The following is a 26,245-nucleotide window of genomic DNA, read 5'->3' on the forward strand; positions in this document are numbered from 1 at the left end:
TAATCTTTTCTCAGTGTCTTCTCTGAAACAAATGATCTTCTCTTCTCTTCAAAATAATTGATAAACAAATCATGTGCATAGTGGAAAATCAAATTATTGTATATAAAAGTGTAGCAGTGTTTAAGGGTTTGGTTATTAGAATGACATTAAATAATGTCATCACCATGGGAGGGTTTTAAGCAAGTTTCACACACACACACACGCACACGCACACGCACACGCACACGCACACACACACTTCATATTTGACAAAGAAGACATTTGCATGTTTGTTTCCTACAGTGGATTAGAAACAAATATGGACCCAATCCAGGGCTTTTTTTTGTTTTGTGTCTTATAAAATATATCATTATTTTGGTGTGAGAAACCAGTGCAAAGAATCAGTGATGGGGTGACCTGTTTGAACAAATCAAACTGAATCTTGAACAATTACAGGCCCTTTTCTAAACCTGTTTAATTAGATCAGAAGTAACATTTCATTATTCTGGCATTGCTGACTCTAAACAGCTAATAGAAAACAGAAGCAGGACATGATCAGAAAAAATATCCTCGGGTTGGAATAAAGAAGCTAATCTCCAACATTAGACAAGGGTTTATCAGCCTATTGTACTGGGGCACAGTGTGTATTTCAAAATGATCTAATGACACCCCCAGATATCTATTGCAATACAAAATTCTAAAACTGAAAATATTTCCATTGATTCAAATGGCATTTTCAAGGCAGCAAATTGGTTTTGATTAATTTTTATTTGATTCGACTAAATAGTTTTTTGTACACAGTTATTAGTTTTACACATGCGCAATTATTTTGTGTAAGTTTAATAATACTGAATTCACGAGTTTGTGTGCCCATATAATCTTAGTGAAAGTGGTAAACAGATTTGGCTTGCTGTCTGCTATAGAGGGGCTCGGAGAGGATATTCTACCCGAGCTCCGATTGCCCCCCTATAACAGGCAAATTGAATGAATAAAATAATGAATGAATGAGTCATTTATATAGCGCTTTCATATGTACTACTGTACACCCAAAGCGCTTTACACTCATGTCAGGGATCTCTCCTCAACCACCACCAATGTGGTGTACAAAAGGAGGAGCAGGGGAGGAGGAGGGATGCTTCAGGAACCAAAAAGGGGAAGAGGTAAGCTGCTGGTTTTATACCTTGGTATTAATTGAAAGATTAGATGGGCGTACTCCTCCCGAAATTACGTTTATTAACTTCACCTATTATGATCTGCTCACTCAACTTTAGTAACATACTAAAAGTTCAAAGTTTGACCACTTGAAATGTGTCATTTTTAAGATGGCGTCCAAGATGGGCAGGAAGCCCTTGAAATATCCTAACTCCTTCATTATTTGAACTAGCCAAGTAATCTTGGTGTCTAACCCCATGTTTTCTTGGTCTATGAATCCATTGGACTTGTCTAAATTGCACTGACATTAGATACTCATGGAATACATGATTTTGTGAGATTACTGTAAGGTTTTATTTTTGTTTGGGTTCAATCAGAGATGTAAACGATGTCATGTAACTCCTACTCAGTATGTGTTTTTGGACACATACCTTTTTTTTTTTTTTTTTTTTTAAACAGACTACATTTTATGTAAAAGTTATTGCACCCAAAAGTAAATTAAATTGGAGTTGTATAACTTTGATCATAAACAACTCTGAATTAGCCCGAACAGAGGCCTGTGTGTGAACCCCCTTGAAATGGTCACTCATTTCAATTTGAATAAAGTAATAGACTACATAAGTAATGCATAATCTATATATGTTTTTGAGTATAAAGGTGGCATTATACTAAACCAACAAAACAAAATTCACAATATTCAGCGATTCAGAAGATGATGGAAGAGAAAACGGACATTTGATATTAGATGCCTCATTGAAATGTTGTTGGCAGCACAGTCTAGGATGAATTTTGTTTGTACAAAATGGTATTCTCTATTTTAAAGGGGTCATGAACTGAGAAATAAAAAAATAATTCTCGAACTTTTGACACATCATACTATAAGAGGTTAACATACTATAAGAATATCCTGTAAGTTACAGAACTGAAAACTTCCTTGTTAGTCCAATACAAGCTTTTATTGACACCAGGCCCAGCAAATGACGGGTTTTTCAACAACGTCAAAGGGAGTCAAGCACTGGATCTGCAGAAGAATATCTACCTGCCTGTTTAGCCCCACCCACCGATTTGCGCTTGACATGATGCAATAGAATAATTGAGGAAACAGTACCAGGAAAAAGTACACTAATGGTAAATCTAGTGAAGGTCACAGTGCAAGAGATAAGAAATAAGAGGAAACAACTGAAGAAAATAGAAAAATATATTTATAGATACAAATTAATACAATTTAACAGGTTAGCGGTACTGAGCTTTCACGTGGCAGCCCTGTTGTAACTAATTCTACAGTACCACACAGTTCTAATGAATTTATTATTTATTGTAGTGGTAACTTAAAATTGGCAACAGCGTTTCTGCACTGTGTAAAATACAAACTGAACGGGGGCTCAAAACACACTGCTTCATGAACACAGGATACGCGAACTACACATTTCAGTTAGATAATGTTTTGATGGATGATACTGATAGTTGTAATAAAGATGAAGACGATTGCTAGGCACGTGCAGGTCTGTTATAGTTGATGCACAAACCATGTGCGCTCTCGGCTCACTAGATAAAGTTTGTTTGGATGACAATTGTAATAAAGGTAAAGATGATTACAGTGACATGCAGAGTCCTATAGGCACATGCGAGTACATTATTAATGATGCCCAAACAAACTGTGTTTATGCGCTCTCAGCTCACTGATCGCTATAAAATAATATTTCTGAATGAATTTTCAAAATTAATGTACTGTGAGTGTTTTGGATAAAGTGTAAGTGGTGTTTGTACACATGGGCATCGGCTCCATAGATTTGATTGCTTGTTCTGTCAGAGGAATTGTTTACTGAGGACATCTATTAGCTTCAGATGGCTAAGGGTGTTGGAGAGCCTTCGAATAAAAAAGGGTGGGAACCACTGCTTTATTGGAATCAAAACAATGGTTATGAACCACAGAAACCACCAACACTACACCACAAAAACCCCAGTGTTAAATGAACCCTCCTCAGAGTTTATTTGAGTCCACACTCAGGAGTGCTAAATGTAACACTGAAACAAGGATTAAAGTTAGAAATAATTAAGTGATTTGATTGAGTAATGATTGACCATTAGTGATGAACACCTGAAAGGAAATGTCACCTTTTTAGGTCACCATTATGGTGATCAGTCTTAGACAAACCGAGAGGAAATGTATCTAAACCAGGTGGTGTTGTTTATGTTGTGACAAATATAATAAAATATTTGGCTAAGAATGATCTCAGTTACCATGATGATTATGCCACTATCCAAATATAATGACACTTGAAGACATTTTCTGTGCTTTCTTTGCCACAACAAATTTGTTTTATAAACACAGTTAAATCATCCAGGAAAAAAATAATGTTTTAAAAGTAAAAGTCAAAAGCTTAACTAAAGCAAACACTAATCACCATAACGGTGGCTCTTCCCTTCAGTGAATCTACTTGTTAACAGCAGGTATTCATCAATAATTGTCAATCTCTTGTCAATCAAGTTATTTTTAACACACTTGAGTCAAATAAACCCTGAGGACTATTAATTTACTATTTTAATTAATTAATTAATTTTTTGCTGTGTAGGCAAAACAATACAAGAAAGGAGAAATATGCAATTACTTAAAGGTGGGGTAAGTGCTTTCTGGTAACCATTGTTGTTATTTCAAATCACCAAAACAAACACACTCCTACCCCAAAAAGGGTCACTCCTCTATTTTGATAGCTCCGCCCCACACGTACGTAACCCAGGCAACAACTATGGCAGAATTTGTGTTGCAATCTGTGTTATCGAATATTCAATAAAAAAGTCATCCCTTCCATGAAAAACACAAACCTCTCATGAACAACTCGATAGTACACGAGCACAACAGTCCAACTAACAAATATATTACAATTATGACAAGATTAGAGTTATAGCGATCACAAAAACACAAACCGTTCTGACAACTCGATAGTAGCCTACACGAGCACAACAGTCCAGCTAACGACATATTACAATTATGACCAGATAAGGGTCCGTCCTGTGCGTCTTGTTTTTTGAATAATGACGTGCACAGAGCGAGAGCGAGCGCTCTCTTCTCACCATCAATAGTAGACACGCCCCTTACCTGCCTATTGGCTACAAGCTTGTTATTGGACTTGGCCGAGTCCGTTTTGTAAAATGGTTTTGAAATAACACTTACTACACTTTTAAGGGAAATTGTACTTATTTTTTGCATAAATATGCTTGAAACCAATTGCTTTAATATATAATTGTACTTGTAATCACTTATCTATCATGCAGATATGCTAATTTGAATATTAAATGGCCAAAACATATATCAGGCACCAGTACTCCTGGTCTAGGAGGAATACAAATGAGTAATGGTCATTTTAAGGACCTGATGGCCGCCAATTTGAAAGTGGGGACTTTGGTACACATTTAGTATGTTTTTAAGTACATCTGATACTACTGTAAACCACTGAGAAAACTTTTGTTAGATTTTTTTGGGGTCAAGCCATATTTGCAGCTGATTAGAAGGTCAGGAGAGCTGGTTTGAAAAAATTGCCGCTTCGTGACTCCACCTGATGCATAAAAGGGAAATAATTATCCTGCCAGAAGCCTCATACTCCAAACATCCCACTAAAAATATGTTTTTCAAACTTACTTACCTTTGCAGAGTTGCAAATGCCTATCTCATAACCCTTATGTTTGACTTTGTGTGTGTGTGTGTGTGTGTGTGTGTGTGTGTGCACTTATTTGGGATTCAGTAGAATAGTTGAGTCAACTGTAACCTCAACACCAGACAGAAACTAAATGCACGTCAGACCTCTATTGCATTTAATCATGTTTTTTAGCTATCCAGTCAATAATTTAATCTCACCATGAGCTCCCATGATGTGTTCACATTCACAATGGCCCTCATTTATCAATCTTGCGTAGAAACTGGTGTATATGTTGGCGTAAGATTATGCTTACACTCCTCTCACCGCCTGATTTATGAAGCTGTGCGTACCTCTGCAATCCAGGTGTACGCAATACTTGCCCTTGATAGATGTGGCGGCTGAAAACGATCGTCATTAGAATAACACGCCCCTATATATTCAAGTCTCCGCCTCCCCCACGCCCTCATTTTACGTCATGGACAAACAGAAGACGGCAAAGAAGCGAAACTTCTCCGACGTGGAGATTGGGCGCGCTCAATCATCTTACTAGTCCACTATTCAGGGCACTGATTAGAACATAAGTCAATGGGCTGACTCCCTGATCAGTGCCCTGACTACTGAACTAGAGAGATGATTGAGACGCGCCCATCGAGACCATCACCAGGGAAGTGAAAAAAAAAAAAAAAACGAAATTGTTTTATTTGGGAGTTTAAAGAGTGGAATTAAAGGCACCTACAAAAACAAAATATGGACCCAAATTACAAGTACTCTTAGGAGGTTGAGAAGCGCACTCCAGCAGTTTAAATAGCTGTTTGGATGATAAATTACCATCACAATGCATTATTTTACAGCACGTTTTGAAACAATTAGCATTTAATTTCGTATCACGGCACATGTATTGGGGTGTACAATAGTGATGATGATGTGATGTGGAGTACTACCATTCATTCACATTAATAACTACATGACAATTTGTAAGATTCTTCTTCTTCTTCTTCTTCTTCTTATTATTATTATGATTATTATTCTTAATGACGCTTGTTATTCAGAAGAAGAATGTCGTTTTTATTGATTTTATTATTATTTAAAAGAAGAAGGTCATTTTTATTATTTTGTCAGTCTGAATTATTTTAGTCCCAGTCCGTGCGCAGCTGCCGGGCCAGGCGGGCCTGAACCGCCAGATAAAGCGCTCAGGCTCGCGACTGGAGGAATACATATGCCTACAAATCAAACGCTTTGGTAAAGTCACTCAAATTAAACATTGACGTTCATGTTGCACAAAAATAAACACTGAATGTTGTTGTTGTTTTTTACAGTGGGTCATAATATAGCATATCTTGTCAGTGCGTTTTGTGGTGTTAGGAATTGCTTTTCTGCGCATTTTCACACTAACTCAAACGTGCGTACACCACCTCCTGAGCTGGCGTAGAATTTGAGCTTGCCGTACGCTAACGTCCATATTGATAAATCTCAAAGTCACCGTGGGTTTGGGTGTACGCAAGGTGTACGCTGGAAATTTGGTGTACGCACTTTTGATAAATGAGGGGCAATGTGAAGTCACAGAGCACATTGTTCTCCATACACTGTAAAAAAGATGGATGACATGCCTTCACTATCTTCTGTTGTAGAACTTCACTCAGTTTCGCTCAGACAACTTTGCTCAGAGAAGCTGTCAAAATCCGAAGCATGGTCAAGTGCTTTAAATGAAGACGCTAAAGGTACTTTCACACCGAACGCGAATAGAGCGTCTGGAGCAAATTATTTCCATGTTAAGTCAATGGAAAGGCATGTTGACACACGTCTGGAGGTCTTGCGGTGCGATAGACAAGTTTTGCGTGGCGCGATGGACGCGATTCCACATCGTTCGCGCGAATAATGAAAATTTTAAACGAATTGAGCGCCTTGCGCGATACACACGTTATGCGCGAGTGGTGCTTTTTGTGCATTCACATGTTTGAAGCGAATTCGCGTCTACGCCCGAGTTGAAAAATTTGAACTTTGGCGTCAATTCGCGCTGCGTTAACCAATGATGAGCCTGCTTGCTGCTGTCACGTGATAAAGTGATGTGATGAGAAACCCTGCCTGCATATTAAAATATACTGTTATTTTGTCACTAAATGTAGTTTTAATGCTTTTCAGTTGATTAAGTAGTTGTTTAAAGCTAAAATATGTGGTTTACTTATAAAGACAGTGCCTATTTAAAAAGAATAATCTTGCGTTTTTGGAGTTTTGAGATCCAGGTGATAACCTGGCACTCAGCGCTCGTTAACCCCGGCGAGAGCAGCCTTTCCTCGGCCAGTCTTTCTGGCATTTGCCACTAGCTTGGATGTCTCTGTAGAGGTAAAACATGACAAATAATGTGTCATGTAAAATAAAAATAAAAATGTGTCACAAATAAAAAAAAAAGAAAAGAAAAAAAGAACACTTAAACTAACATCAGCGTGGTTAAAACAGCTTAAATTGAAAGAAACCATCTTGTATTTGAAGTGTAATTTGTTTGTTTAGTTTGTATCGTGTCCCATTAGAATACATAGAGAGGGCGGGGTTTATGATTTATACTGGGACAAGCCATCTGGGGATGATCAAGACGCTTTGGCTTCACTTTTCACACTTGGTTCAAACTGTGAGTTTAAAGGGGTCATAAAATGGCTATTCAAATTTTTTATACTGTTGTCTGAGGTCAACGTATGACGTTTGCATGGTTTTTAAATGTAAAAACATTATAACTAATAAGTAACAGGCTATTTTCTACACTGGTTTTGAGGCTCTCTCCTGAACACTGGGTTTTGATGGCCGTGCTGCACTAGAGACGTGGAAATAAACGCTCAACGATTGGATAAGATTTGCATATTTAATGTGCTTCAACTCCCTTGTCAGTTCACATGAGGGAGGGATTGTTTTGAAAGAGGCAATCAGAATACTTCTCTGACAGGGCTCAAAACGTATTTATCAAACAAACACAATGATTTCCCTCTCATCCACCGGTAACTGATTTATTTTTTTATTACTTGGCCCACCCGATCAGTAAAATAATGGATTGAATAATAATGGCAAATAAGGGATTCTCCAGCCTGTGACAGTGTGCCGGTATGCTTTGTTAGTCACGTACACATAATCAATACAATCTGTAACAATGCAATACATATATAAAAACATGTTTTACTCACAAGTGTGCTACACCGGTAATGAGGGGAAGGGGGGAGAAACCCAGGAGCGAGGAAGCAGGTGAATATCTCTTTAACTACAACTTAAGCAAGACAGCCGCGGCTGTAATATAACATGAAGTCTCATAAGCACACAGAAGAAGCTTGGTCCCAGTGGCCGGCGAGTCTGAAGGCTGAGACCGCTGTGTCCAGGCTGTGGTGTCCGTAGATACGGAGAGCCCGGTGTGCAGTCCAACACGGGACAAGATAAGACGAGAGGGGTAACTCAGATGACATATGGATAAACAGTGCAATACTTTGAAAGAGAACAAGGGGGAAAACAAGACTAGAAATAGGGAGAGTAATCAGGAGAGAAGAGATAGCCGGTGTGTGTTGTAGAACCTAATGAGACGATGATGAGACCCAGTTGACAGCAACCGGGTGGAGAGAAAACCTGAGAGAGGGTGTAGATACACGGCAGTCCAGCAGGGGTTGGAAAAGGGAAGGATGGAGCCGAGATCACGACAGCACCATTCCGTCGGATCTAATATAGAAGGCACACATTTTAATCTCAATATATCTGCAAATCCAGCATCTTTTTTTACAAACGATTGTCTTGCTATCTTCAGCATCTCTTTATTGCTTGTTTAGCGCCACGTTTAGAAGCACGGTACGCATTAATCTGTAAATGGTAAATGGACTGCATTTATATAGCGCTTTTAACAGACCCTATGGCCATCCAAAGCGCTTTACATTTTGCCTCACATTCAGTCATTCATACACCCGCCCGGTGTAGAGGCAGCGCCTTCCCCCTTTTAATAAATCATTGATTTGAGAGCTCTCGCTTTCTGGGCCTGCCCAGCTGGCATTCAACTGACATTAAACGTTTAAATGTAGTTGAAATAATGTCAGTTTATGAAAAAACATTGTTTCAACGTCAAAACAACGTTGAACACCAAATAGTTGAATTGGTGTTGTTAACTCACTAAGAATTCAACATAGAAATATCAACAAGTTTTGAGTTGTACGTCAAATCAACATTATTTTTACAACCATGACTTTTAAAATTTTTGTTGAAATATCTTAGTAGAAAAATAACGTTGGAACAACGTCCAAACAATGCTGATCAATTAACTGTTGAAAAAGAGTTGATACATGAATAATGATACAACGTTGAAATATCAACTCTGAATTAAACGTTTGTTGAGCACTTTCTACATCTTATGGCTTACTTTGACAGCAAGTCCGATTGATCATTTTGGTTAGTCATTCCATACAAGAACAATATATGCAGTGGCGGCTGGTGAAAATATTATATGTGGGGCTGTTTGTGTGGGGGTCTGGGGATATACATTTCCCCCATACAATTTTAAATTTTGTAGATGTGATTTCCTGCATTCTGGTGCATTTTAATTTTTATATATTAAGTTGTATATATTAAGTTAATTTTTATATTAAGTGGTCTCTTAATTTTTCTTCCAGAGCTATATATATATCCTACACAGCTCTGGAAAAAAAATTAACAGACCGCTTAAAATTAAAAAAATAACACACAAACATACACACACACACACACACACACACACACACACACACACACACACACACACACACACACGAATACAAGATGTATGGCTTGATTGGAGGATGGCGACTGTCCATCACACAAAGGCCAATAGGCTCTGACGGTTCCACACAACACCTGCTTGCGCGTGCGCGAAGTGGGTCTGTTTCGTCATCGTCAGCCTCGCAGGTTCTGACCTGGACCGATTCGACTGAATTTGGGCATAACAGCTCAGACGGTAAGCAAAGTTTTTGAAGTCACATTTTATAACTAGAAAATTCCTAAATAAATGTTGAGTGTGCCTGACTCTGGTCCATATACGTATTGTGTTAATTAATTATGTGTTTATATGGGCAGACTAACGTAGTTTAACCGCGAACCGGAGTTAGTGCTAGCTAACCGTCAAACGCCGTTCTTATCTGTGTGTGTGTAGACGTATGGGCAGACTAGTTTAACCGCGAACCGCCGTTAAGTGTAACGTTACGGGCAGACTAGTTTAACCGCGAACTGCCGTTAGTCCGTCGTTCCACCGGCGTGTATGTGTGTACGCTCCATGAAGCTAACGTTATACATATTAGATCAGTTTGAATGTTTTTGTCTTGTACTACCGTTACCCAATCAGGGAGAGGCATAACAATATCTATACATCTTTAGCACGTCACATTCTTCTTCTTTTTTCCAGAGATTTGGACCTGAAAGTCTCCTTTAATGTTAAGTTGTCCCCATACCTAACCCAACCATCTATTTGAATCTGAAAGTAACTAACCCTTAACTTTTTTTTGTTACATTTTTGTAAAATTTAAATACAGGTTTATGTGGAAGACTTTTTATATATAAAATGTATATAATAATTTCTGATCAAATTATTGCATTTATGTTTGAATGATTCGTTTTTGACTTGAAACAGTTGCATATTAAACTTAAATTTAGCTTATCCTTCCTATTTTGTTGGTTTTGGGGGGCGTGTTAGAGTGGGATTCTGTAGGTGGTCCTCAGAAAAAAATTGGAAGATAAAGTGGTCCTTGGGCTGAAAAAGTTTGAGAAACACTGTGTTAAATTGATAGTAAAGGAGTAGGGCTGTCGCGGTAACCGCAATGTTGTAAAACCGCGCTATTGACAAGCCAACCGCAGAGGAAGGAAAGCAACCGCAGAAACCGTGGCAACCGCAGTGTTCAGTGTTTTTTTTTTTTTTTTTTTTTTTTTTTTTTTGTGGCCTTGTTTTACAATTCATCATGTACATTTGATGTTAAATAAATTAATAATGATACAAGAGTGTTAGCTACTACTGTCATTTTCCCGCGAACTGTTTGTATCCGGTGTTTCGTTTATTTTGAATAGGCCTACTGAAACGATGGCAGACGCTCTCGTCCCAAAACCTAACTCCACGTCGCTAGTTTGGGAACATTTCGGCTTTCAACCCAATGAAAAAGGCGAGCCAGCGAATTTAGATGAGCCGATATGCAAAATTTGCAGCAAAAAGGTTCCTGTGACACGCGGCAATACATCTAATTTGAGGCGTCATCTCGCCAACTGTCATCCAGCCGTTGAAGCGCAGCTGCCCCCTCAAGCATCAGGTCGCGGCGCAACTTCAAAAAGAACAGCTGAGGCCGGTACCAGCCGACAGTTAGGAGTAGCTGAAGCCTTTGCAAAATCTGTAAAATACAGCCGTGAAAGTAACAGGCATAGATGCCTTACAGCCGCTGTTACGCAATATCTAGTTCAGGAGATGGTTCCGTTCAACACGGTGGAGAAACCAGCATTCAAATCAATGCTTCAACAATTTGACAAGCAATACGAGTTGCCGGGCAAAACATACTTTTCAGAAACTGCTGTGCCGAAAATGTACAGCACGGTAAAGACATCGATCAAAAGCGAGCTTATGAATGTCGACTACTTTTCTGCCACAACCGATATGTGGTCAAGTGTCAATATGACTCCTTATATGAGTCTAACGGTTCATTATCTCAGCAAGGAATGGACTCTGAAATCACGCTGCCTCGAAACGGTGTTTATGCCCGAAAACCACACATCCGACAATATTTCCGATACTCTTCGGCACGCATTTGAAGAGTGGTCCCTGGATGAGAAGAAGCTGGCCTGTATCACTACAGACAACGGGGCCAACATCGTTGCAGCAGTCAAAAAGTTGAACTGGCCATGGCTGAACTGCTTTGGTCACAATTTACATTTGGCAGTTACAAATGCAATGGCAAGCGTCAAGGACCGCACAGCCCGAGCAATGGGCCTGTGTCACACATTGGTCAGTACATTTTCTCAGAGCTGGTTGAAGAGAAGAGATCTAGCGAAAGCTCAAGCGGAACTTCAAATTCCTCAGCATGGCCTCATACTGGTAAGTTATAAAATGTAATCTAAATGCTTACTGATTGATTATGTCAGGCAAAAAATACAAATGTAATTAGGCTATATGAATTAAATTATAAAAAATAAACAATATCTATAGCCTACTGTCAAATAGGCTACTTCTGTTGCTGGATTAATTTTTTTTTTTTTTTTCGTTTAAAATAAATGTTTTACAAAATAAAAAAACGAAAATTACATTAAAAGGTCAGATATAGTCTATATAAATTAGGCTAATTGCAGCTCAAATTTAACGTCCATATCAGTCTGTGCACATTTAAAGAACATGCATTCTTTTGCAGTCAGGATAATTTAAATGTATTTTTTGTTTAGTAAAATATATATATTGAAACGAATAAATAGCCTAATTTAAAATGTAGCCATATAATTTATTTTGGTAAGCTAATTATAGGCTAGTAGATCGTTGCCATTGGCTAATTTCTAGGCTATTCAACGTTCCTTTCTATTCAACTTTGTTCAGGACTGCGCTACGAGATGGGGCACCAAACAGAAAATGGTGGAAAGAGTTTTGGAGCAAATCCCGGCTATCAGAAGAGTTCTGGATGACCGGAGACACCACCATCTAAATCCAAGCTGGCAGGACATCGCTGTCCTTGAGTCCGTGAATGCAGCTCTTAAACCCGCGGCTGAGTTTACGGATCTGCTGTCTGGCGAAAGCTACGTTACAGTGTCTTCTGTCAAACCCGTCCTGAAACTCCTGACAGAAGATGTGCTTAAACCATCAAGCGAGGATACGACCTTAACATCGGACATAAAGCACAAAATGTGTAGTGTTCTACAGGGGAAGTATGAACCAGCTGCCTTAAAAAAACTTTTGGCAAAGGCCAGTTTTTTAGATCCTCGATATAGGGACGATTATATCAATGACACGGAGACAAAATCCGCTATCATCGAAGAGATGGTGGAGGACGAAGAGACCTCTGCAAGTGCGTCAGTGGTTGGAGACGAAGGGCAAGTGGAGGTGCCACCTGCAGCAAAGAAAAAGACTCTTGGAGACTTACTGAAGTCACGGACAACCTCCGCGTCAGCGCCCATACCAAAGAGAGCGCGAGCAGATAACGAGCTCAGCCGCTATCTGCATGAGGAGTGCATCGACGCCAACGCAAATCCACTGTCCTGGTGGCGCGATAATCAGTATAGATTCCCGCTACTGTCCAAAGTCGCGCGCAAATATATGTGTATTTGTGCAACGAGCACACCGTCAGAAAGAGTTTTCAGTGCCGCGGGGAATATCGTTACCCCCATGCGATCCTCCCTGAAACCGCATAAAGTCAATATGTTAGTTTTCTTAGCGCGAAACAAAGACATGATCCAGGTCTAAATCACTTTCGTTTACGCTTGAGTAATATTTTCGTTTGTTCTCTGTATTTTCACATGGTTTTGTTTTCACACGTTGTTTTAATTCTTTCGTTTTTCAAAATGGAACATGCATTTTCTTCTTTTCATGTGATACGTTAAAATTATTTGATTTCTTTTATTTTTTTTAAATGGAAAAAGGCATGTTCTTGTTGCTGTTTTGCATTTAACAATAAAAAAACTGTTTTAAAACGTGTCTCTTTGTCAGTTAAAAAGCAACAATTTATGCTACATAATAACTCAACAACAGAGCTTTTTATGCAATAAAATCAGGATAAATTAGGTTTCTAAAAAAATAATAAATAAATAAATAAACGGCGGTAAAACCGCATACCGCGCTATTGAGCCACCCATAATAACCGCGAGGTAAATTTCCTAACCGGGACAGCCCTATAAAGGAGATTTATATTATTTGAAAATATGTTTTTATTTTGAATAAATGCAGTTCTTTTAAACCTTTTATTCATCAAATATATTAAGCATCAGAACTGTTTCCAACGCTCATAATAAATCAGAATATTAGAATGATTTCTGAAGGATCATGTGACGGTGAAGGAATGATACTGAAAATTCAGCTTTTCACAGAAATAAATTGTAATTTAACATATAATAAATTGAAAACCAAATATTTAATTTGTAATAAGATCACTATTACATTTTTTTTCTTTATTTTTGATCAAATAAATGCAGGCTTGATGAGCAGAAGAAACTTCTTTAAAAAACATTACACATAGTAATGTGTCCAAACTTTTATATATATATAAAAAAATACTCCATTCTGGGCTCTAGACTAACTTCTCTACCTGCAGCAAGGGTTACTACCAACTGCCTTTTGTTGCTCGCTCAAGCACATGATTATCAATGACTTTGCATGTTGATAAATACTAATTTATATACTTTGATCATTGGCAATGCCACAAAAGTTGATATTTGCTAAATATTTTAATTTGAGAGAGTAGTGTTTGCTAATACTGATCTGTTTTTTTTGTTTTTCTCATCAGATGCGGTCTTGAGCTTAAAGCCAATGAAAGTAGACGAATACATGGCCAAAGACTTGAAATATGCACCTGAGAGGACTGGTGGCGGTAGCAGAAAGAAGTAACAAGAAAGGAAGACTTAACCAGCTGTGTTTAATGTTGCCCAATGTTTGGGCCGTTTTTTTTAAAGGTTAAAAAAAGCTAGTTCACCCAAAAATGAAAATTCTGTCATTTACTCCTCACCCTAATGTCGTTCCAGACCCGTAAGACCTCCATCTTCAGAACACAGTTTAAGATATTTTATATTTACTCCGAGCTTTCTGTCCCTCCATTGAAAATGTATGTACGGTATACTGTCCATGTCCAGAAGGACCAGAAAGATAATAACATCATCAAAGTAGTCCATATGTGACATCAGTGGGTTGGATAGAATTTTTGCAATGAAAGCAATGAAAATACATTTTGGTCCAAAAATAACAACAACATAAAAAGTGACAGTATACCGTACATACATTTTCAATGAAGGGACAGAAAGCTCTTGGACTAAATATAAAATACCTTAAACTGTGTTCCGAAGATGAACGAAGGTCTTACGGGTGTGGAGCGACAAGGCGAGTCATTTAAAGGGTTAGTTCACCCAAAAATGAAATTGATGTCATTAACTCCTCCCCCTAATGTTGTTCCACACCCGTAAGACCTCCGTTCATCTTCACACACAGTTTAAGATATTTTATATTTTAGTCCCAGAGCATAATGCAGTATGCACACTATACTGTCCATGTCTAGAAAGGGAATAAAAACATCATCAAAGTAGTCCATAGGAGACATCAGTGGGTTAATTAGAGTCTCTTGAAGCATCCAAAATACATTTTGGTCCAAAAATAACAAAAACTACGATTTTATTCAGCATTGGCTTCTCTTCTGCGTTTGTTTTCAAACCTCAAATAAAGATTCAAACAGCCATGAATCAATGATTCGGATCGCCACAATGCTCTGGGACTAAAATATAAAATATCTTAAACTGAGTTCTGAAGAGGAATGGAGGTCTTACGGGTCTGGAATGACATTGGGGTGAGTCATTAATGACCTCAATTTCACTTTTGGGTGAACTAACCCTTTAATGACAGAATTTTTGGGTAAAGTAAAAGTTTGACATGTGTACAATTGATGTGAAAGGTTGGCACAATTGCAGCTATGTAATAAAGCATGTCTCCTACGTCAGCGAAATGTCTTTATTAATCTTCTTCCTGGTCTTCCTTTGACCAATTGGCTTCTTCCAAGCTGACTGTGCGTGTTTGCAAACTTAGTGTTTATGTATCCATTTCAAGGTGTTTGGTGCTACTGTTGAACACATCAATACTTCAGTGAAAACAGTTTAACAAAAACTATGTTGAAAAGCAGGACTTTATAGTGACGTTGAAATTTCAACGTTGATTGAATTTGCAAAATCTAAACTTAAATCAATGTTGGCAAATTCACCTATGTTGAGAAACATGACGTTGGAATGACGTTGCCATTTCAACGTTGATTAGATTTGCAAAATCTAAACTAAAATCAATATTGTTTCAATGTTGGCAAATTCACCTATGTTGAGAAACATGACGTTGGAATGACGTTGCCATTTCAACGTTGATTAGATTTGCAAAATCTAAACTAAAATCAATATTGTTTCAATGTTGGCAAATTCACCTATGTTGAGAAACATGACGTTGGAATGACGTTGCCATTTCAACGTTGATTAGATTTGCAAAATCTAAACTAAAATCAATATTGTTTCAATGTTGGCAAATTCACCTATGTTGAGAAACGTGACATTGGAAAGACGTTGCCATTTCAACGTTGATTAGATTTGCAAAATCTAAACAAAATTCAACGGTTATCCAACACTGGCACCTGACGTTGATTCAACAGTGGCTCAATGTTAAAATGCCAGCTGGGTGGTGTCTATAAAAGCTTTTCTTTTACTAACAAGGAAGTTTTCAGCTCTGTATCTTACAGGATATTTTTATATTACCATGACCTTTTATATATCAATGGCTCAAGGGAAAGCTGATTCCTCAATTTATTACCCCTTTAATATCGTTGCGCTTTGATGTAATTCGGATGCATTTTAAAGATCTAGCCTACACTTTTATTACTAAAATGCTGGAAAGTATTTACAAGAATAATATTTTCTTATGAAATGAATTAACACTATATATCTTAAATTAGCAGCATCATGTTTACCTCATGTAATATGTATTACTTATTTCTGCTCATTTTCAAATTTTTAAAATGACATCATATATTTCACTTTACTTAGTAACGTAAGCGGTTTGAATGCTTTTATTAAATACATCTAGTTTTTACAGCATATGCCTATTATGCCCTAGTAGTCACTGGTCAGTAGAAAAGTAAAAATGGTAGCACTTTACTTAAAGTGAGAATAAGATTGAAACTTTAATATCATGAATATGTGTGTTATTAAATGTTTGGTATAAATGTATTTAGTTATTTAGAATAGTTATTAAAATGCTATCTGGGGCTAGGCTATCTATCATGTAGTTTATAACTCTTGGTTTAGTAACTCTCATATGGAATTCATTTTCTACTCAAAATGACCCATTTACTCAAAAACTATGCACTGATTGTTACCATTATTAAGTTTTTGAGTAATTGGGTCAATTGAGTGCCACTCACTGTTGTGTACCAAGGATTGAGGTATCTGTATTCGGTTGGGACTTCAGATAGAAATTTACTGTGTTGTTTACTAAATTTTTCAAAAGTTAACCATACACTTTAAAAGCATGGCCTATTTCAGTGCTACACTGTTTGAGTAGAATTTACAAACAATGAGTGAGTAGTATTTCAAAGTAAACTTTAAAAGAGTAAGTATAAATTACTCCACAAACTCTAACTGGCCAATTTAAATGTACCTACCAGTATTCTCTTTGTTAATTTTACTTAACTTAGTTAATTCCATACATGTGAAATATACTTTAGAATATGAGTGTACATTTCACTTCCTGTTCTTTTCAGTGAAGAGCTAGACCTTGAACACTGGTACACTTGCACACAAACAGGAAATCAAGACACGCAAATACATTTGAACATTTGACCGCTCTTAATTATTACTATAATTCTTTATATGACATATTTGATCTTTGCCCAGGACAACCTGAATGTTATTTCCTGATCTTATGCGTATAAATATGACCCATCTTCCTTCAATAAATATGAGAATATTATAGTTTTGCAGAGGCTCTGTGTCTGCTTGGGGTTTTCAACTGATGACTGATCGCATTGAGGATTCAGACCTGAAAATTTATCTAACACTTGCCATACACACTTGACATTAAGTAAATTATAAAAGCACAGCTGTTTCTGGAACTTTACAAAATCTTCCTCAGAGATTCTAAAGGCAACAATTTGAAAAACAAAGGTGAGTTTTTGGAACCCTCTGAATACATTTTCTACCTAAAGTATTTGTGTGCTTTGTCTTTTTAATGCATTGAGAATAGCAGTGAGTGCATGCAGACATTTAACATTTCCAGCTTATTCATTTCAGGTTCATCATGGCAGTGCTGAGAAGTTTTCTGCTTCTTTTCATTATCTTCTCCATGGGGAATGCAGCAGGTAACCAACATATTTATTTGTAAAAACTCTTGCTATCTACAAACATTTAGGAAATATATTATTTGCATGATTAACAAGGGATTTACAGTGTCTAAAGTACACATATTTTCAGCACATAATCACACGAACATAAAATAAGCTACACAAAAAGCATTATTTGCTGTGAATATTACAAGAACCTTAACATTTATGTACTGGGTGCAGTTGATTTTTCCAGAAGATGCCCTGCTGGCTGGACAAATTTTGGACTCCGATGCTACAAGTACATCTCTCAATCAGCTAACTGGATCACAGCACAGGTAATGCGTTACAACAAGGTGATTTTGTCACTTTATATCAGGTGTCTTTAACTACACAGATAGTTTTAAGTGTGGGTTCAGTTGTAAGGAAAGGTCAATGGTGTAATCATCGATCTAATTACAGAAATGAATTACAGTTATAAGTGCATTGTATCAAACTATTAATTTAAATGTTAGTACATATTAAAGACATTTTATATAAAGTGAGAATGGTGATATTTCTATTTTTCTGCAATAACACTTTCTTTTCTGACACAGAAAACTGATCATGAGAAAAGGGTCAATCAGAGCAGACTTTGTTTGCAAATGACTTAAAAGTAGGGATGTCCAGATCAGGTTTTTTTGCCCTCGAGTCTGAGTCCGAGTCATTTGATTTTGAGTATCTGCCGATACCGAATCCCAATCCGATACTTAATACATAAAAAAATTATGTATTTTAATTGAATTCCTTATTTTAACATTCAACAACTCTAACAAACAGAGCACTGCTGTGAGGTAGCTTGAACAATCAAGTAATAAATAAACATAAATTCTTCACTTTTGGTTTTTAGTGCAACAGAAAATATAAAAAAAGTCTAGGACCGGAGTTGCGCAGAGCAGGAAGTACAATGGCGATATCAAAAGCACACCCATACTCTCACAGATGCAGAACAATTAATTATTTTGGTGTTAAATAAACAGTTATGGAAATTAAATTAAATTAAATAATCTGCTCCCAAAAAAAGTCTGTTAGTGCCTCAGTGACAACTTCACTCAGAGAAGACGTCGATCTCAGCTGTCAATCATGACATTACACAGCCGTTTTTATAGCATCAAATAACTAACTAAAACTAAACTTATTTAAAAAATGAACACTTGAAATGAAATCATCGTGATGATAACTGCCTTCAATGACATAAACTAACTTTAGGGAAAAAAAATTTGAAGTGTAATTTGCTTGAAGTGTAATTAACAATGCTTTTCATGTTTTTATAGGTCTATAACATTAGTTTTTAGGTAGAGAAATTGAATAAAGTAGGCTAATCAAATGTAAAATAGCTGCATATTTAACTGTTTGAATTAAAGACTAATCCTTACAAAAGCTATTCAATCAAGAGCAGTGAGTGATTCCTTATCTTTTGTTTGACATTAAACAGACAGCAGTAAAGGCTACCGCCCCTTTAAGACCTAATGGAAGGCTCTGCGTCGTCTTTCTCGACTGTAGCCTATAAAGTCCTCTTAAGGCATATTCAGATATGTCTGGCATATGTCTGCTTGGATACTCATCAAGATCGACATGTTGACATACTTGTGTGAGTTGGTCCGTTTAAGCGCAAGACTTGAAAGAGAACTTAATATTTGCGCGCTGTGAGACAAGTGCTTTCGGATGATGCACAGAGACAGATCAGCGCGCGCGGTCTCATTCGCTTCTTCTGCCGAATATACCCGGGTGATTACTGTGAAAATGACTGCTCATATTCAAACATACAGCAGCACTCGCATGAAATGAACAAAGTTTACACAGATAGACCGTTTTGCCCACGTTTTTCTTTTATTAGCGTCTTTTCTTTTATTTATTTCTTTTAATTACTGTTGTAATGCATCACTGAGGAGCCAGCACGTGTATCCATCTACAGAAACATACATAAAGCATTATTTTCAAGTTAGAACCCATATTATTGATGCGTCATCAGATGTGAGATGAACCGCGGTGTGCGCACCTTTTACCCGGCACCCCTGCTCACCTTACCCCAGAATATACCTGAGTCCTGATCGCGTGATCGGATCGGGACATCCCTACTTAAAAGTTCTTTAAAAAGTAGTTTATGCTTTATGTTAATATTTGATTTTTGTATTGACAATAAAAATGTTTGTCTCTTTAGAAAAACTGTCAAAGTCTTGGTGCGAATCTCGCATCTGTGCGTAATAAACTGGAAAATAATGCCCTGCTGAGTCTGATACCTTCTTCCACACGTTCTTGGGTTGGTGCCCATGATGGCGTACAAGTAAGTTCAATTATGTGTCCTAAAGAGACCTATTTGTTTGTCTTTAAACAGTAAAGGCAAAGTTTCTAATGAAGATGTTTTTTTACTTCTATTAGCTTCTTTCAGATGTCTGATATAGTAGTGCACTCTTTGTATTCACTCTCTTCACTCTTAAGGAAGGACAGTGGCTGTGGAGTGATGGAACTGCGTTTTTATATTCCAACTGGTGCTCTAAAGAACCTAACAATGAACGGGGTAATGAGGACTGTTTGGAGATCAACTTCTCCTGTAAGAATTCAGTATTTTTTCTTTTTTATACTTTATAATTTACAATACTACAATTTCATATAATATGGTAATATGAAATGACTCATTTGTATTTTTTTTAATTCTAACTACATAATGATCAAAATAACTTATTTCATTATTTTTACCTACAGCTAACCGTTGCTGGAACGATATGCGCTGTTCATTCTCAATGCACTACGTTTGTGCTAAGGACCTGTGAGATCATATGTTCAATTCAATTCACATTTATTAGTATAGGGTTTTTTCACAATACATATCGTTTCAAAGCAGCTTTACAGAAAATGTATACGTCTACATTACAATTTAAAGTTATTTGTCCATGTTATGCATTTCAGAAATGTACATATACAAAGCACATAGATTAGCTAACAATGTATTATTAATCAATATAATAAGTAAATTAAGACACATAAATAAGTGAAATTGGAATACATGTTATAATTAGGGTACATGTTATATATGTTATAATTACACATGTAGAAAATGAGATGTGTAGTCATCATATTACAAAAATGAAATAAATTTTTTTTTATCTTTAATCTCTTCTCAGTGTTTTCTCGGAAACAAATTATCTTCTCTTCAAATAAATAAAATAACTGATAAAGCAAATGAGGTGCATAGTGGACAATCAAATTTATGTATATAAAAATATAAATATAGCAGTGTTTGAGGATATAGTTATTAGAATGGTGTTAAATGATGTCATCACCATGGCAGGGGTTTAAGCAAGACACACACACACACACACACACACACACACACACACACACACACACACACACACACACACACACACACACACACACACACACACACACACACACACACACACACACGTTGGTCTATGTGGTTTACAGGGACTCTCCATAGGCGTAATGGTTTTACTGTACAAACCGTATTTTCTATCCCCTTACACTGCCCCTGTCCCTAAACCTACCCATCACAGGAAACATTCTGCATTTTTACTTTCTCAAAAAAACATCGTTTAGTATGTTTTTAAGGCCATTTGAATTATGGGGACATTTGATATGTCCTCATAAACCACATTTATAGTGTAATACCAGTGTAACACCCATGTAGTTATACACATTTGTGTCCTCATAAACCACATAAAAAGGCTCTCACACACACACACACACACACACACACACACACACACACACACACACACACACACACACACACACACACACACACACACACACACACACACACACACACACGTCTGGTTCACTATCTTTGTTGGGACTTCTCCAAACTTCACATTCTATACCCCTACACTGCCCCTGCCCCTAAACCTACCCATCACAGGAAACATTCTGCATTTTTACTTTCTAAAAAAAAAAAAAAAAAAAAAAAGATGCTGTATGATTTATAATCCTTTTGAAAGGGGGTGGGGGTGGGGGGGCACTGGCTGGTCCCCACAATATAGGTGATCTCAGGTTTTACTATCCTTATGGGGACATTTAGTCCCCACAATGTAACTTCTCAACGTGATAAGTTGTTACTTGTTATTTATAGCAATTTCCACACTGGTGACCCCGACGTGATAGTCTGCTGGACGTATCTAGAGAAACGAGAAACGGCCGTGAATGCCGTCACTCTTAAACTCCCTGAATTCTGGGAAACGTCAGCTTCGGCATGGTTCGCTCAGACCATTGCGCAATTCGCGTTGTGTGAGATCACCGCAGTTACAACTAAATACTACTTTGTTGTGTCAGCTCTCGGAAATACAACGGCATACAGATTGGTGAGCCTTCTTACAAATCCTCCAGCAACTGACAAGTATGCAGCACTCAAAGCCCACTTATTGAAAACATTTGAACTGTCAGACGCTGAGAGAGCCAACAGGCTTTTCTCCCTTCAAGGACTGAGTGACAGCAAACCGTCCGAGCTCATGGATTGTATGCTGGATCTTTTAGGTGAGCAGAGACACAATTTTCTTTAACCCATCTTTTTCTGCGTCACCTGCCTTTCCTTTTTCGTGTACTTGGACAACATCCTAGTAGCTAACACGTCTAAGTCTCAATGCCTGGCTCACCTCTGAACCCTTTTGAGCGGCTTAGCTAACATGGCCTCATTGTCAACCCAGCCAAGTGCCAGTTCGGTCTCTTCACCATTGATTCGCGGAGAGACCAAAGACCTCCACAGTTCCCATGCCCGCTCACAGTCAAATCGCTGCAGGAGTTCCTCAGCATGGTACATTTTTACTATCGCTTCATTCCTCGAGCCGCTCAGCTCATGCAGCCCTTACACAAGGCCTTGAAAGGTAAACCTAAGCAAGCCGTGGACTGGACTGAGAGAAGAATTAAGGCTTTTGCTACCATTAAGGCAGCCCTAGCAAATGCCACAATGCTGGCGCATCCCTCTCCTACAGCCCCCCTCGCCATCACCTCGTACGCATCAGACTATGCTGTCGGTGCCTTCTACGAGCAGTGGTTAAGCGGAGCCTGGCAACCACTGGCATTCTTTAGCCATCAACTGCCACTTTTTATGGGGCTTGAGTGTGCTGATACCTACGTATTACCTCTGTTGGATTGTGCCAGTAACTTATCTGGGATTCCGGATTGTATATCTGCATTGCCTGCTGAGACTGGGACTTCTACAACACTCAGATAAGAAGAGACTTGCATTGCAGACTGTATAGCTTCCCTTATCACAGCTTATCTTTGACGGCCAGGTCATCACTTTCTTCTCCTCAGTCACAAATCTTCAGTTTGACTCACAGCTGACCTTCAGCTGGACTACTGCAACAGACTCTTCAGTGGGATTTCTGGCAGAAATATCCAGATGCTTCAATACATCAAGAACAGTGCTGCCAGAGTCCTTATGAGAGTCCGTAAATATGATCACATAACTCCCATCCTACACTCATTGCACTGGCTTCCCGTTTCATCCTGGATCGACTACAAATCCTCCTGCTCACACATAAATGCATCACCGGATATGCACCTCCATATCTACAGGAACTCATCATTCTGAAATCCTCCACCTGCACCCTCAGATCATCAACCCACCTGCTTCTTCAAGTCCCCACCACCAGGCTTCGTACCATGGGGGATCGAGCTTTCTGCTCGGCTGCACCGCAGCTTTGGAACCACCTTCCCAGTGAGCTGAGAGCAGTACAGAGCCTGGACCACTGGTTTAAAGCTGAACTGAAGACTTTTCTGTTCAGAAAGGCTTTTATGTGTTGATTGTTTGTATTTTTCTTTATTTTTACTTTTTATTCATTTTTGTTACTTTTTCCCCCTTTTTCCATTGTTGCACTTTGAGATTCTTTGGAATGAAAAGTGCGTTATAAATTAAGTCTATTATTATTATTATTATATACTTTTCCCTCTACAGCATTTGAAAATGTTTGATACACCTTCTCTCTCTATTTTTTCTGTTTTTTTTTGTGTATCACTTTGTATTTTGGATTTAAGTTAGACTTACTGTGATATTGGTTTACTTTCATTGTTGAATTTTGATATTCATAATGCTGCAAATTGTTACTATGTTATCATTCAGTGGTTCAAAAGACACAATTGTACTCCCTCATTGAGACTCTTACAGTTATTTTGAACAAAACCCTTTTTTGAGGCTTTCTTATAAAAAAGTAAGGCGAGCCAGTTACAAGCATGAAGTGGTTTGTTTGTGTTTTTATTGTTTATTTTTGAAGTCTAATAAAAAGCCCATTAACCTCTTCATCCTTGAGTCATCCATTCCTTACCTCACCTGACAAAAAGTGGTGTGTCACATATGTAATTTAAACATATGAAGAGTTCAGATGCAAAAGTCTCTAAAAGCCACTTTGGTCAAAAATTAGATGACAATACTGAGTGACTGCTCTCCGCATATGTTCATAAAATACTTTCACTTCTAACCCACTAAATCCCAGCCTCAGCCAATTCAGAGGTAGGGGTACTCAGGTAGAAACCTATAGATAGAAAAATTGGTCATCTGAGATGTGTGAAACTCCTCCTTTGTTAGTCAAGTTTTAGTTTCATCTGACTGCCAATTGCTATAATAAATGTATAAAACGTTCCAAGGGATTTATTTATGGTACTCATTAGCCTGACAAGCCAGACCCACATCAAGATGTTGGGTCTGGGAACTCATCATTGCCGTTCTTTGTTCTTTTCTCAAAGAAAAGCTCAACTCCAAGTCTTCCAGAGTTGCGACCAAAACAGATTCGAAAGACCGCTGTTCGCCAGCTTCTTTGTTTACAAGTTGCATGCGGAACCTCCGCAACTTTGCCGTCATTATATTAAGCCCGCCCACCAACTCTATACACGATTTGATTGGCCTGACCAGAGTTTGGTTTTTACAGCTCAGAAGTATATTGAAAGTTGCTGGACGACAGATAGTACCTTCACAATAGTACCTGGTCATCATAGCGACGCCACAGGAAACTGCCGTGACGTAATCTTCTACACCAGGGGTTTTCAAACCATTCCTGGAGCCTCCCCAGCACTGCACATTTGGGATGCCTCCCTTATTGGACACACCCAGCTCAGGTCATGGAGTACTAAACTAATCAGCTGAGGAGTTAATACAGCTGTGTTAAATAAGACACCCATCCATCATATGCAGCGCCTTTAACTATACAGAAGCCTAACCCTTTAAGAATCTGAAATCGGATTGGAAAAGTAGTGCAAGTAAACATATCTATTGAGATGCATTCCTTAGGGGGCTGCATATGATGGATGGGTGTCTTATTTAACACAGCTCATTAACTCATCAGCTGATTAGTTTAGTACTCCATGACCTGAGCTGGGTGTGTCCAATAAGGGAGATATCAAAAATGTGTAGTGCTGGGGAGGCTCCGGGAATGGTTTGAAAACCCCTGTTCTACACGACACACACCCGCTACACACACAGGACAACGGAGGAAATCAAATGCAGCCTATGTTGTTTTTTGATCCTTGGGATGTGGCTGTTTCTCACAGCAAGAAGACAAACCTTGTTTCTATCTCTGGCCAAACTATTTAAAAATGGCAGCTGTTAGGATGTACCAGCAGACCGAGGTGTAAAATAGGTGACTGGGGACAAAAATCCACGGTCCAGTAGTTTTATTCACCAAGGTGAAAGGAGAAAAAATATTTTATATAGATATATATTTATATAGTTATATAGATAGAGAGATAGAGAGCGAGAGAGTACCAATAGTGAAAAAAACAGGAAAAATAATCAACAAAATATAATACAAAAGAAAATAAACTTGCAATATACAAATGTAAGTTGGCTATGCTAATGTACAGGCCCAAAAATACAAACGTGTTTTAATCTCTCCACACTATTTTCTTTTTACCTAAAATGGCTGCCTCTTTTATAGGCTTTGGCTCCTCCTATTTCTGGAGCATACCATTTTAGGGGAAAACCTATAGGTTACAAACAGATGACAAGACATAAACAAAAAAACCTACACAACATTTCAACTCTACAACATGTATTATTTACATCTACTAACATGTACAGAGCTCAAAACAATAAAGACAAAACATATAAGGAAACACTTATATCCCAGGTTCTCTCCCTCCCCCATGAGGTCTGAACTAGATAAAGTAACCTTTGATGAGCAAATGCTAGCTTAAAAATGGCTACTTTCCATGTGTACTGGTTTGGCAAGTGAAAGGTGCACCCGAAGGTATGTGTTGCAGTTTGAAATGTATTGAAGTTAAACTGATACTGAATGAAATTAAATAAACTCTTATGTTGTAAAGTATGTTGTTCTTTTTTGTGTGTGTGTAATGATATTATAATAGCATGCATCACTGAACATTAAACATTTCAACAAATTTTAGCATTAAACAAACAAAACAAGGAAAGTGATAACTTGGGATGAATAAGGGATATTACAACACCAACATCAGCTTACAAACACACAACAT

The 26,245-nt window shown here is 37.8% G+C and overlaps 3 protein-coding genes across 3 annotated transcripts in view; 2 read left to right on the plus strand and 1 right to left on the minus strand.

The window, feature by feature from the left end:
- hdac12 (histone deacetylase 12) overlaps positions 1-24,839 on the minus strand; it is a 41,852-nt gene extending 17,013 nt beyond the window's left edge. The window contains exon 1 of the mRNA XM_067451671.1: positions 24,725-24,839. The gene's annotated coding sequence lies outside the window, so the exon portion shown is untranslated. The remainder of the gene's footprint in view (positions 1-24,724) is intronic.
- LOC137085215 (E3 SUMO-protein ligase ZBED1-like) lies at positions 10,825-13,541 on the plus strand. The gene is made up of 2 exons (XM_067451780.1): positions 10,825-11,823; positions 12,313-13,541. Exons 1-2 carry the CDS (start codon positions 10,825-10,827, stop codon positions 13,171-13,173), a joined length of 1,860 nt encoding a protein of 619 aa, XP_067307881.1. The 3' UTR covers positions 13,174-13,541.
- On the plus strand, positions 17,734-20,571 carry LOC137085111 (ladderlectin-like). Its single transcript, XM_067451672.1, has 5 exons — positions 17,734-17,800; positions 18,005-18,099; positions 19,962-20,084; positions 20,240-20,351; positions 20,504-20,571. The coding sequence occupies exons 1-5, from the start codon at positions 17,740-17,742 to the stop codon at positions 20,569-20,571; spliced, it is 459 nt and encodes a 152-aa protein (XP_067307773.1). The 5' UTR covers positions 17,734-17,739.
- Positions 24,840-26,245: the final 1,406 nt, after the last annotated feature.

The sequence above is a fragment of the Pseudorasbora parva genome, chromosome 8 (genome assembly GCF_024679245.1).
Source record: "Pseudorasbora parva isolate DD20220531a chromosome 8, ASM2467924v1, whole genome shotgun sequence".
Classification (NCBI taxonomy): Eukaryota; Metazoa; Chordata; class Actinopteri; order Cypriniformes; family Gobionidae; genus Pseudorasbora; species Pseudorasbora parva.

Coding starts and splice junctions, on each gene's coding strand:
- LOC137085215 (XM_067451780.1), top strand. CDS start 10,825: ATGGCAGACGCTCTCGTCCCAAAACCTAACTCCACGTCGCTAGTTTGG. Junction 11,824..12,312: donor CTCAGCATGGCCTCATACTG/GTAAGTTATAAA, acceptor AACTTTGTTCAG/GACTGCGCTACGAGATGGGG.
- LOC137085111 (XM_067451672.1), top strand. CDS start 17,740: ATGGCAGTGCTGAGAAGTTTTCTGCTTCTTTTCATTATCTTCTCCATG. Junction 18,100..19,961: donor CTAACTGGATCACAGCACAG/GTAATGCGTTAC, acceptor TTGTCTCTTTAG/AAAAACTGTCAAAGTCTTGG. Junction 20,352..20,503: donor TTTGGAGATCAACTTCTCCT/GTAAGAATTCAG, acceptor TTTTACCTACAG/CTAACCGTTGCTGGAACGAT.